A 12,581-nucleotide genomic window follows, 5' to 3' on the forward strand; every position below is an offset into this window, starting at 1 on the left:
TCTCGATTGAGTATTAGTTTTTGTTGTACACATAAATTATTACAATCACTGAATACATAGTTAGTGAAAAAATTATCACATTTATTAACTGAATTAATAATTTGCAATTATAAAAATAACAGTTATCCAAGAACATTCAAAAGCAATCTCTTTAAATTAATGATGACATTTTCAAGTAGAATGATATTCTAGTAATGTTTACATATCCACACCAGTGTGAATTTTACTACACGTAATTTGCCGTGTAAAGACAGAAAAAGTAGGGATACCCATAAAATATTTGCGAAATATGTACCGACGACCTTAAGAGATTTTAATAAAAATATACCTTTTACACTTGAGTCCAAGATACTTTACCCGTGCGTCATTAATACCTGGCAAGATAAAACACATACTTTTTCTCTTAGCATCATTTTCTTCCACTCATGAAACTAAAGACAAACCAGCTACCGCCTGTTATTAAGTAAAAACACATGTTATTTTATGAATGCTTTGGACTCAGTTCATCGAAAAGAGATATGTACAAAAAAGACGCTAGGGAATGTTTTCAGATTTTAAGTAGAATTTTGTGACATTTCTGGTTTGTTTACTTTTGTGGATGTCAGTCTATTGAATTTTTTGCTGTTTTTTGTCGAATTTTTGCATTTTGAAGTTTTTTATATTACACAAACCGCAGTGGCGGCTGGTGGGGTAAAATTTTGGGTAGGCCAAGCCAGCAAATTACGTATAAGTACATAATATGTGCAATACATAATATGCAAATATAAATTTATTTTTATGTATAAAAATACTTAGAAGGTAACAGATTTAGTAAAGCCTCAGAAAAACTCATTTTTATGTATCAATTATAAAACTATCGCACTATTCCAAGAAAAATTTTAAACAATCAACCGATATCGGCCAAACCACTAGTAATAACAGTGAAAATCGAACAAATTTTTTTTGAATTTTACGAATTTTTTTGAACTCATTTTCGCAAACGTGCACTTGTTTACAATTGTGTTGTTTGTCTAAAAATATGTTACAATAATAGATTACGTTACATATTTTTTTATCAAAATTTAAAAGAAAATTTATATTAGAATTCGATAATTATGTTTAAAGTGGCAACGAGGCTGGGCGAAGGCCAGTTCGATTCGGGCCTATACACCAAGCATAACACTACAAATAAAAGCATTATTGTCCGATAAGCTGCTTAACTTCAAACGCTTTTTGTACGGAGATCTTATGTGAGCTAGTCGGCCTGGTGCGAGAGGGCCTATTAATGATATTTTAAATGCCTGAATACGATTCGATGCTTTATGTGATAATATAATAACAAAGTTGTCTTAACGGACGCTGATGTATTGAGTGATTTAGTACATTTAAAAGTTATTTACATGTTTTAACATAATTTTTGAATATATCTTTTTCAATTTTAAAGCTCTTAAAATTATTGGGTAGACCCGGCCTATCCTGCCTATCCCCAAAAGCCGTCACTGACAAACAGTTGTTTTCACAACTAATTTTATATTGGCGTTTGAAATTTTATGGCGATGTATTTTATTTTACGATTAATTTTTAGAACATACAAAGCTAACCTCATTCACACAGTAAAGGAATGGTTGCGTTTAAGTTTCCGTCAAAGTGAATAAAATGACAAAAGGCAATATTTTATTGAATTTTTATAAATTGTTTATTTATTTATTAATCACTAATGATATTAAAAGAATTTATTAAGCTACTTCAAATGTAGCTGTAATTCTGCACCAAAATTTTAAAGCAAAACTTACATTTGACATTCTGTTTATTTGATAACGTCAAATTTTATAATATAACCCGTGATCGGAGTAGGGCCAGTCAGTAGCCACTTTCTGTCACTGTGGAGTAAATTTCCGACTTATTTCGTATGCTTTATATGATGATGCACGGTAAATAACCCTGGACTTAACTGTATAAAGTAAAATGGCTTGTAAAGAATAACTTGACAGGTTAAAATGAAACTTTACATACGTTCATATGAAATGTGTACCAATATAACAAAAAAATTTAGGCTAGTAGCAACGCCCTCTGTTATCGAACAGCAAAACTTATTGAACAGAGTATTAAATAAAAAAAACTATTACTTTTTAGCGCATCCAAATATAAAATTGTTTATTACTCATGGAGGATTTTTAAGTACGGTAGAAACTGTTTATAACGCTGTACCAACTGTGGCAATTCCAATTCTTGGTGATCAAATGTTGAATGCCAAAATGGCAGAAAGACATGGCTTTACAAAAGTGGTTGAGTTTGCTAAGCTAAGCGATGAAACAATATCAGATGCTATAGAAGAAGTGCTGACAAATAAAAAGTAAGTAACAATGACAATGATATGATTTAGAATTTTTTTAAACTAGGACAGAAATAATTGCATTCCACTATTTATTATTGTTCTGAAGCTATTTCCTTGTAGCATTTTTATAATGAACTATTTTAAATGGGAAATAAGACACAATTTTACCAAAAAAAAAATAATTTATTAACGTTTCGACCCCCAAGTCGGGTGTCGTTGTCAAAAAAAAATAAAACTAAATAAACAAAAATGTTGTTGTTTAGTAAAAAATTCTTCTAATAATTTATTTAATCTGACTCATTTATATCGGCAATTAAGGCATGTATTATACATTTTAAAGTAGAAGACTTTAAAATGATATTGCCAATATTTTGAAAAAAAAATTTTTCAAATGTAAAATGTAAAACATTTTTTTTGGTAAAATTGTGGCTTATTTCTCATTTAAAATAGTTCACTATTTATTATATTATAATAATTTTATTTTATTATTTATTTTATATTATATACCAATTTTAATTTTTGAATGGCAATCAATATTGCTATATATTATGATGGATATAACATCATCAGAGTTCATCTACGATGTTTTTAAATACAAACTGAAGTCACGGGAAACCCCATTTAAAAATTCTCCTAATCGGCTTTTCAACGATATTTTTGAGTCAACCATATTTAATTCTACAGGTTTAACCAAAACTACGTACTTGGTTAAGTATAATGCAAAAGTATGGAATAAATTCAGTATTTCTGAAACAGAAGAGTTTTAAAAAAATCTTAAAAATACATAAATTGTAATGTTTGAATGGCCATAAATTGTTATATTTTTTTAAATACAAAGCAAGTTGAAGATATGCCTCATTTTGAAGGTTTCCTAATCAACTCTGCAATGATGCAATAATTTGAATATTTATTTCTACATAGTATATAGATATTTCTACTAAGTAAAACAAAACTATATTTCTGATTTTTTTCCAGATTTTTCTGTAAGGTGCACCACCTGCAAAAACCAGAAAAATTTCTTTTTTTTAAGAGTTTTTGTGGATTTTTCCCATTTTAGACTTCAAAATAGATAAAGTCAAGAATTTTTGTATAGGTTGTATATAACTTAAACTAACCGAGTCCTTTAGATTTAGCACATTCAAAACGTGGGCAAAACACGTTTAAACCACCAAAAAATTTTCCCAAAACAACCACAATGTTTTTGGAGCGGCGCCGGCGTTTGAACCTGTTTCTCCTATTTTTAAATATCCTACATAGTCCAGAGAAATGAGATTTTTCACGTGACACGTCCCCCTCCAGGCCGAAAACAAATTTTTTGAGTAGTATGGACATCTATAATAAAAACCTATATGTTTCCTGCAGCCAATTCTGATGTTCTGTCCGACAAAATACATGGGACGTTTTCGTAATCTGACGTTCCAAATTTTTAAACTGTTCCACAATTAAAACTTCCCTGTTCCAGTGTTCCCGTACTTCAAAGATTGTTCGACTAGACACCGTTAAGCTATTAACAAATTTTCAGATTGCTATTAATCAACTTTTTTTGGTATGCGGGATCCAGGCCTATTATTTGTTGCTTAGAAAATTGCAAAATAAGCCATACATTTTGAGTTTTTATAAATGTTCATAACTTATTTAAAATTTAAGTTAGAACCTTTTTAATCATATTACCCGTATGCGCGCAAATGGTGAATATTAAATTTTTAATTATATGTCAAAAATGTGCAATAACTACGTCTTAAAATCCACCAAATTTCATTTGGATATCTCAACCGGTTTTAAAGCAATAAATAAATCGTCAGTTTGTAAGAAAAAATTCAACATCCCGTATCTCGGAAACGAAGCATTTGCCGACATACGTTTATAAAGCAAACTGTCATTATTTTTTATGCAGAATTACCCCTTAAAGTTTGTTGCACTTATTTAGAAACACCCTGTATTAATGAAGAACTTGTCTAGTTGTTAAAGTGCCTAACTTTTTTATTATTCAACGTAAGCGAATGAATAAAAAAACAGAGTGTTAAGAAAACCCGAGGCTATAGTTGGGTTTTAATTTCAGTATTTTATAAATGCTAGAATATTTCACAGGGTGATGCGAACTTTGAGACAAAAACACAGTTTGATTGGTACACCCGGTACACAATGAAAATTTACCTGTTTAGCAATACAGCGGTATTGCTAAAGAATCAGGCTATAACATATTAAAAAAATCACTTAAATCGGCCAACAGGTTTAGGAAATAAGAGACATAAAAAATGACCAAATTTTTAAGTGGGCGGATTTCTATGCACGCAAGTTTAGAACCTATAAAAACCTTGATTTGATCTACTTTGAAGTCTATAAAATGGATAAAACCCCAAAAACCTCTAAAAACAGATACTCGTATTTTTTAAGGTGGCACCCCGTACGAAAAACCTAGTTTTTAATAAAATAGACCAAATTAGACTAAAAAAAAATAGACATGCAGCCATCTCAAAAGAAAAGAGGTAAAAAAAGTATATTTTGAGGTTATGTACACTCAACCTATGGCTCTACAAAAATAGACATATTTTGTAAAATCCTCAACTACGCATGTGAATTTCTTGAAATTATTAAATTGATTGCATCCCGCCTAAAAAAACAAAAAAAAATACGTTTTTCGTGGTAGGAAGAGGGGAGAGGTGACGGTTTAAAATTACAGTTAGTCTTATCACATAGAATCACATAGAATTTTTTTAAATGAAAAAAATTGAATTCTGGGAGTGAGGGTATTTCCCTATCCTCCTCCTACCCTTTGTTTCATCCAATTTTAGCGTGTTAATAAACTATGTTATCCTTTAGTCACGTTTAGAGTGCTTCATAAGTTCCCCATAGATTTATTCATTTTAGCTATTAATCTATTTTCAGATATCTTGAGAACGTTAGAAGTCGATCCAAGATCTTTCACGATAGACCCGTCCCAGCTCTACAGGAGGCAATCTACTGGATAGAGTACGTAGTAAAGCACAAAGGTGCCCAGCATCTCCGAGTTGGTTACCTCGACTTGGCATGGTACCAGTGGTACATGCTGGATGTATTTGGATTAATTTTTGCAGTTCTCTTTGTGACTCTTTTCATTACTAAAAAAATAATCTCATGGATGTTATGTAAAATATGTTCAAATAATAAGAAAACATCTAAAAAGGTGAAAAAACAGTAAATTGATGTAAATAAATTTTTTATCGTATATTTTTGTTTTTATTAATAGATCTACAGTCCTTAATGAGCCTTTGTCATCATCACCATCATAATAGCGAACTTACATAAACTTTAAATATTAAAAGAATATTAAAAAACATAAGGTAACATGATCTTAAAACGCTTGCATGTAAAAAAAACAATTATTTTTAACCCATACGCTAATTATGAGGCTTTGAAAATGCTATAAAATTCAAATTTCCTACCGCTTGAACGTCCTTCTATTGGTCTGACGTCACGGACCACAACCGGGCTACGAGTCGAGCCCGGTTAAACGCGGTTAGAGTATTACGGGAATTGTATATAACATTTTAATCGTATTTAATTGGAAATTACCAGATATTATTTGTATTCTTGCATAGTTTTACAATCAGCTTATTTAGTTTCAAAGTGAAATTTATAAATCTTTAGAAATTGGTACCCTTTAAAGTGCTTAAAACGCATAAGTACATAGATACTATTACTCACGACGGTTTTTCAAAAGAAGGCGATTAGGCTATTCTGGGGATTGTATAGTACATTTTAATCGTCTTTAATTGAAATGCTAAAGGTAAGTTTAATTTAATTGGACCAACTTGGGGATTAAAAATACAAGATCTTAAATATTTACTAATTAATGTAACAGATTGCAATAATTGCAAACAGGTGTTATTATGGTCTATCAAAGTACTTATCTAACAAACGTCTGTCTCAAAAAACTCATATAAGGCTGTATAGAACATTGATAGTTCCCGTTCTCACATATGGTTCAGAGGCATGGACGCTAACTAAAACAGATGAATCCGCTCTATTAATTTTTGAAAGAAAGGTACTACGCAAGATATTCGGAGCGGTTTGTGAGAACGGAATATGGAGGCGTAGATATAACTTTGAACTGCAGCATATCTACAAGCAAACGGTTGATGGAAAAGATATTATCACTATAATTAAGCGAAATCGCCTGCAGTGGGCAGGACATGTAGCTCGAGCCCCTGAATCGAACATGATAAAAAGGATTCTAACAGCTCAACCCGTGGGAATGAGAAGACGGGGTAGACCAAAGTTGAGATGGATGGACGGGGTAAGACAAGATGCCGAGAAGATCGGAGTCGTGAACTGGAAAGTGCAGGCAAGGGACAGAACAGAATGGCGTAGAACGCTTGAGAAGGTCGAGGCCCTCTAAGGGCTGTAGCACCATGATGATGATGAAGATACTATTACTCACGACGGTTTTTCAAAAGAAGGCGATTATAGGCTATTCTGGGGATCGTATAGTACATTTTAATCGTCTTTAATTGAAATGCTAAGGGTACGTTTAATTTAACTGGACCAACTTGGGGAATAAAAATAGAAGATCTTAAATATTTACTAATTAATGTAACAGATTTTGCAAATATTCTCGAAGCATTGCTTTTGCTTATGACGAAATCATCTCCAAGAGACATAAATATGTGTCCTGTTTTTTTAGAGTGAAAAATAGATGCATTTTTTGTGTTTTACAATATATTTCTATTAATTGAAACGTATACAATCTAGGTCTGTATTGTAACTTCATCACTGTACACTTCAGAGACAACATTTTAAATTATTTTGCTTCCTCTTCTTTCGCATCTTCATCACAAGAAGAATCATTTTCATTTTACCAATAGTTATCACTATACCATTTTGTTCACTATTATCTTCAAATACAGAACGTCCTGATTCACTTTTTGTACCTTCAAATTATGTTTTCAAGTCTTTTATATGTGAAGTTCATGCATCCTAATTATGTATTTTCAATGGCGACAACCCGACTGTAATACTCCTTTGAAATTTACACTGAATACCTTGACTTCTGCTTTTCATGTGAATCTGTGTTTATGCATTATTCAGTTTTTGAGGTAAAGCTGGTTGGTTTAATTCAGGTTCTGGTTGAACTAAGTTTGTGAAACTAGGATCACACTGTCTCTTATCATCATTGCCCTCTAGAACAGAGTTAGATGTGGAAGCGGCATCTTCAAGAAGCTGATGTTTAACCCTTTTAAGGGCTGCTTCCCTCACGGGCTCAGAAAAAGTTCGTTTTCTGTCTGGTTACCAATCAAATATGTGCGGGACAACACCTGACTTAATCATTTTGGGACCACTCATAATCTTGCATTTATTCATGTTATTCATGTCTTGTTCCTTCTTCTTCTTCTTCTTCTTCTTCTTCTTCTTCTTCTTCTTCTTCTTCTTCTTCTTCTTCTTGTTTTTATATAGACATTACTCTGTCTGTTTTTCAATGTGCCTCCAGTAAGTTGTCATTCCATCTTTTTCGTGGCCTTCCCCCTGATCGTCTTCCTATTGGGGAACCGTCTCTCGCCGTCCTTACTACTCTTTTTGTTGTCATTCGGCTTATGTGGTCATTCCATTCTACTCTTCTGCTTTTCACCCAGTTATTAATGTTGTCCACCTTGCATCTCCTTCGTATATCTGCACTTCTAGCCCTATCCCACAGCGTCTTACCATCGATTTTTCGCAATGTTTTCATCTCTGCTGTTTCTAGCATTATTTTTGTCCTTTTTGTATCAGGTCGTGTTTCTGCCGCGTATGTCATTATTGGTCTGATGACTGTTTTGTAAATTCTGCCTTTCACTTCTTTTCCGATGTTTTTATTTCTCCATATTGTTTCATTCAGGCAACCTGCGGCTCTGTTTGCTTTATTCACCTGATCTTCCACTTCTGTTTCGAGCTTTCCGTAGCTGCATAGTGTGATGCCTAGATATTTAAACTCCATGACTTGTTCTATTATTTTACCCTCCAGCTCTAATTTACACCTTATTAGATCTGCTGTTATAACCATGCATTTAGTCTTTTTTGGGGAAATTAACATGTTAAATTTTCTAGCGGTTATATTAAATTCGTGCAGCATACGTTGTAAATCATCTTCACTTTGAGAGATTAGTATTGCGTCGTCTGCATAGCAGATTATTTTAAGTTGTTTTTCTCCCATTTGGTATCCTTTTTTTGTTCTTACTTTTTTTATTATTTCTTGTATATTATGTCTGTATGTATGTCTTGTTTATTTCTATTATGTCTTGTTCCAACTGCAACAAATAAACAAGTTTAAGTAGGCACATTTCATGAAACGACAACTACCTAATATTTTTTCTTGACATAGAAAATGTGTTATGGGCTATTCCACGAACATACGCCTGTTTTGGATTACTTCGACAACGAATATTTTACTGTGCAACATAAGAAGTACAAAAGTAAATGGCGCTAATAATTATTGTAATAAACAACAATGTAATTTGCAATTTACTTTCGTTCTTCTTATTTTGCACAGTAAAATATTCGTTGTCGAAGTAATCCAACACAGGCGTATGTTCGTGGAATACGGTATATTAGTTATAGGTACTTAATTAGATATATACTCACATCGAAATGATTCTCACAGACATAAAGACTTTTGCTACTTTGTGAAATATCCTTTTTATCTCGCCTGAAGTTTTTGATCGTGGGGGCAGGGGGAAGGAGGTGGTGGGTTAAAATTACGCCGAATCTTATGTGTTAATCACATAGCACTTAAAAAAATAGAAAAAATTTAATTCTGTTAGTAAGGGAGGGTAACTTTTAATTTATTTATCCCGTCCATAAGTGGAAAGTTTGATGCGCCACTGTCGACGCATGTGCCACTGAAAAGTGACGGCACAGTGTTTAAACGTTTTATTTTAGGTTCTACTATTTAAGTTATAGGGTCCCATCGTGCCTAAAATGATTAAGAAATTTCACCTATAGCGGCTCTTAGTCTATAGCTGTGTAGCTGACAGTGACCGTGTTCCTTATTTTTTTTCTATCATCATGGGTGAGGAATGGGTCGCGAATATGAAAAAACACCAGAAGGTGGGTCGCCAGACATAAAAGGTTGGGAACCACTGGATTAGATGATAGATTTAGATCATTTTATTTTGTAAGTATGTAGTTTGATGAATCCAAATAATCCAAATAAAATATGAGCGGAATCTTGTTATTTGCTTAAAAAGTAATTACTTGCACCTGTTTATTTACGACAAATAATATACACTGCTCAACAATTTAGGCTTCTTTTTCTAATAAAATAGGATTGTAAAATTTCGATATGGATCATTATTGTGTAATAAAACGTTTAATTGTTATGGCGGACTAAATAATATTTAAAAAGAGAGATAAATCTCAGTGTGAAAGGTAAAGAGGTATCGCTTTGCTTGATGTACTTGACATATAAAGTCCTTCACAAGATTATAAGAGAAAAATTAGACAGATATGTTAGTGTGCAGGTAGGGGAATATCAAGGTAGTTTTAAGAAAGGAAGATCTACCATCGATCAGATTTTAGTACTAAAGATGTTACAGAGTGGTACCTACGAACAACAGCTAAACATGAAGCTCCTGTTTATAGACTTCAAGCAGGCATATGATACAGTTGTAAGGAAACATCTTTATCACTTCGGTTAACTGGGATACCGGAGAAATTGGTCAAACTAAATTGCGTATTAGAGGCAATATTCAGGGTAAGCGGAATCAGAATGCAAAATACGATTCATGATAGAAGAACCCAGGTACTTGCATATGCAGACGACATAGTATTGATAACAAGACCAAAAAGAGAACTGCTAAGATTATTGAACCGTTTTGAAAGAAAAGCTAAGCAGTAGGTAGCGTCTGACGATTAACGAACACAAAACAAAATTTATGGAATTTAGAGATACACCAAATGAGGAACAGGTTTTGAAAATTAGAATAGATAGCGATGGAAAAGAATATTGTTTCGAGAAAGTGAAAGAATTTGAATACCTAGGGGTGACTGTAACGGAGAAAGTAGATAAAGTTTCAGAATTTCAAAAAGGAATTGCGAAGCCTTTGCCCTTAAAGCCTTCAAGCTTAATACTTCTACTTTCTTTAAATTGGGGACCAAAACATATTTTCCTAATAAGCATCAAAATACTCTTACTCTTTCCGGGTGCAATTTAGCGTTTCGTGGACATGTTGGTATTTTAGATGAAAGTGAATCCCACAAAGGTAATTTTTTGTCGGTGGTTCTTTTACTAGCTAAATATGATCCTGTTTTAGCTAAATTAATCGATGAAAACAGTAACTTAAAAACAAATTACTTAAGCCCCCAAATACAAAACGAAGTAATAAATTTGCTGGCTCAAGAAACTGAAATTTGATTAATTTAATTAAAAAAAGTTCTTTTTATTCAATAATCCTTGATAAAATACCACTCAACATATGTATTTCAAAACAGGATCAGCTCAGTTTTATTTTCCGTTATGTAAAAGTAACTAGCGATGAAATTAATTTAAATTCCAATGCAGAAGTTGTTGAAAGTTTTTTGGGATTTATTCGCATATTAGACCAAAGAGCAGAAGGTCTTTTAAATGAAATTTTAAAATGTATACAATCAGAGCACATTTCCTTACACAACTGCAGAGGAAAGGGGTATGATGGGGCAAACGTTATGAGTGGTGTATATTCAGGCGTACAAAGGCGCATAACTGACATTGAAAAAACAGATTCCTATGTTGATTGTGCATCTCATAATATGAACCTAATATTGTTGAATGATGCCGTTGCTGGTGTACAGGAGTTGGTTTTTTACGATATAAATTAATTAAGAGCCTATATGGTTTTTTAATGCAAGTATTAAAAGATGGGATGTCTACTATGTACTACTTATTATGGCTATGGATTCATCGCGTTTGCCTTAAAAGGATTCATCGCGTTTGCCTTATACTTAAAAGGTTATGTGAAACCAGGTGGTCATCCAGACATGATGTTGTTATGGCTTTGCGTCGAGCTTTCCGACAAGTAATGAAATCTTTAACGAAAATTTCATTGCTATCTAAAAAAAACGATGAAAAATTAGAAGCTAATGCGTTATTAGAGCATATTATTATGAATAATTTTGAATTTGCCGTTATTACTATTCAATCTAAAATACTTAACCTAATTATTAATCTAACATCAAAACTTTTGCAATCTGAAACGGCAGAGTTAACGGTCGGCCTTCAACTTTTTGAAAAAACTCGTGATAATCTTCGAGAAATGAGAAATTCGTTTTCCTAAACTTTAGCAGAAGTAGTTGGGTCTTATAGCGAAATCTAAAAATAAACGGATAAAACGTATAAAAAAATTTTACGATGAGCTCAGCTGCAACGAAAAAATAACTTGTTGCAAAACCCTTTAGTAACCAAAACTAAAAGTTAATGTTTTCAACGTAATTTAGATATATTGAACCAAATTACTAATAGGTTAGTCGGATTAAGAGACATATGTGTAAGAGGTTTTCATGTCTATTCCCAAAAAAGCTATTATAAACACTATCTGATGAAGACTTATTAAATAAAGTCCAAATATTGTCATTTACACATATTTTAGTAATTATACTGATATTAGTTGTTGTTATGTTTATAATACGGGGGCCCACAGAAATTGTCGCGGGGGGCCCTCAATCTTCAGCTACGCTTCTGAACACATATTATATTGGAATAGATCTTGAAGAAAGATGTGTGATGTGAAACAAAAGATAGACGGAAGAAAAGGTAATACAGAACACCAACAGTTCCAATTACAAATCACAAACAAAATAGGTACCCTACAGATAACTGTTGGTGTTATTAATTCATTTTTCTTCCGTCTATCTTTTGTTTCACATCACACATCTACCTTCAAGATCTATTCCAATATACTATGTGTTAACCTACGAAGCATGTCCGCCTACCCAGTCCTACACCTAGTTATCCTACTAGCATAATCTGCACGTGAAAACATGTTACCGATGAACTTTCAAATCATCCCTTGCAACGGCATGTAAGTACAGTACCTGGCCAAATTATTAGGCAAAGAAAAATTTACTATATGAAGTTATTTCTCTCATGATTATGAGTATTTGAAAAAATACTGTTTTGTTCCTTTTTTTGAATATGTATTAACTTTAAGGTGCGTATCCATTAGGTTTGCTACTCCGCGCTCCCTGCAACTGCTCTAATCGATACGGCATGCGCTCTTCTACAAATAAACCGCCACCGATTGTCGAGCAGTTGCAGGAGTGCGAAGCGGCGAACCTCATG

The 12,581-nt window shown here is 32.8% G+C and overlaps 1 protein-coding gene across 1 annotated transcript in view; it reads left to right on the forward strand.

The window, feature by feature from the left end:
* LOC114347151 (UDP-glycosyltransferase UGT5) overlaps positions 1-5,519 on the forward strand; it is a 31,510-nt gene extending 25,991 nt beyond the window's left edge. The window contains exons 4-5 of the mRNA XM_028297891.2: positions 2,113-2,332; positions 5,201-5,519. Of these exons, the coding sequence (XP_028153692.2) occupies positions 2,113-2,332; positions 5,201-5,492 (512 nt within the window). The 3' untranslated portion in view covers positions 5,493-5,519. The remainder of the gene's footprint in view (positions 1-2,112; positions 2,333-5,200) is intronic.
* The last annotated feature ends 7,062 nt before the right edge of the window (positions 5,520-12,581 follow it).

This window comes from Diabrotica virgifera, chromosome 4, assembly GCF_917563875.1.
Source record: "Diabrotica virgifera virgifera chromosome 4, PGI_DIABVI_V3a".
In the NCBI taxonomy this organism is placed as follows: domain Eukaryota; kingdom Metazoa; phylum Arthropoda; class Insecta; order Coleoptera; family Chrysomelidae; genus Diabrotica; species Diabrotica virgifera.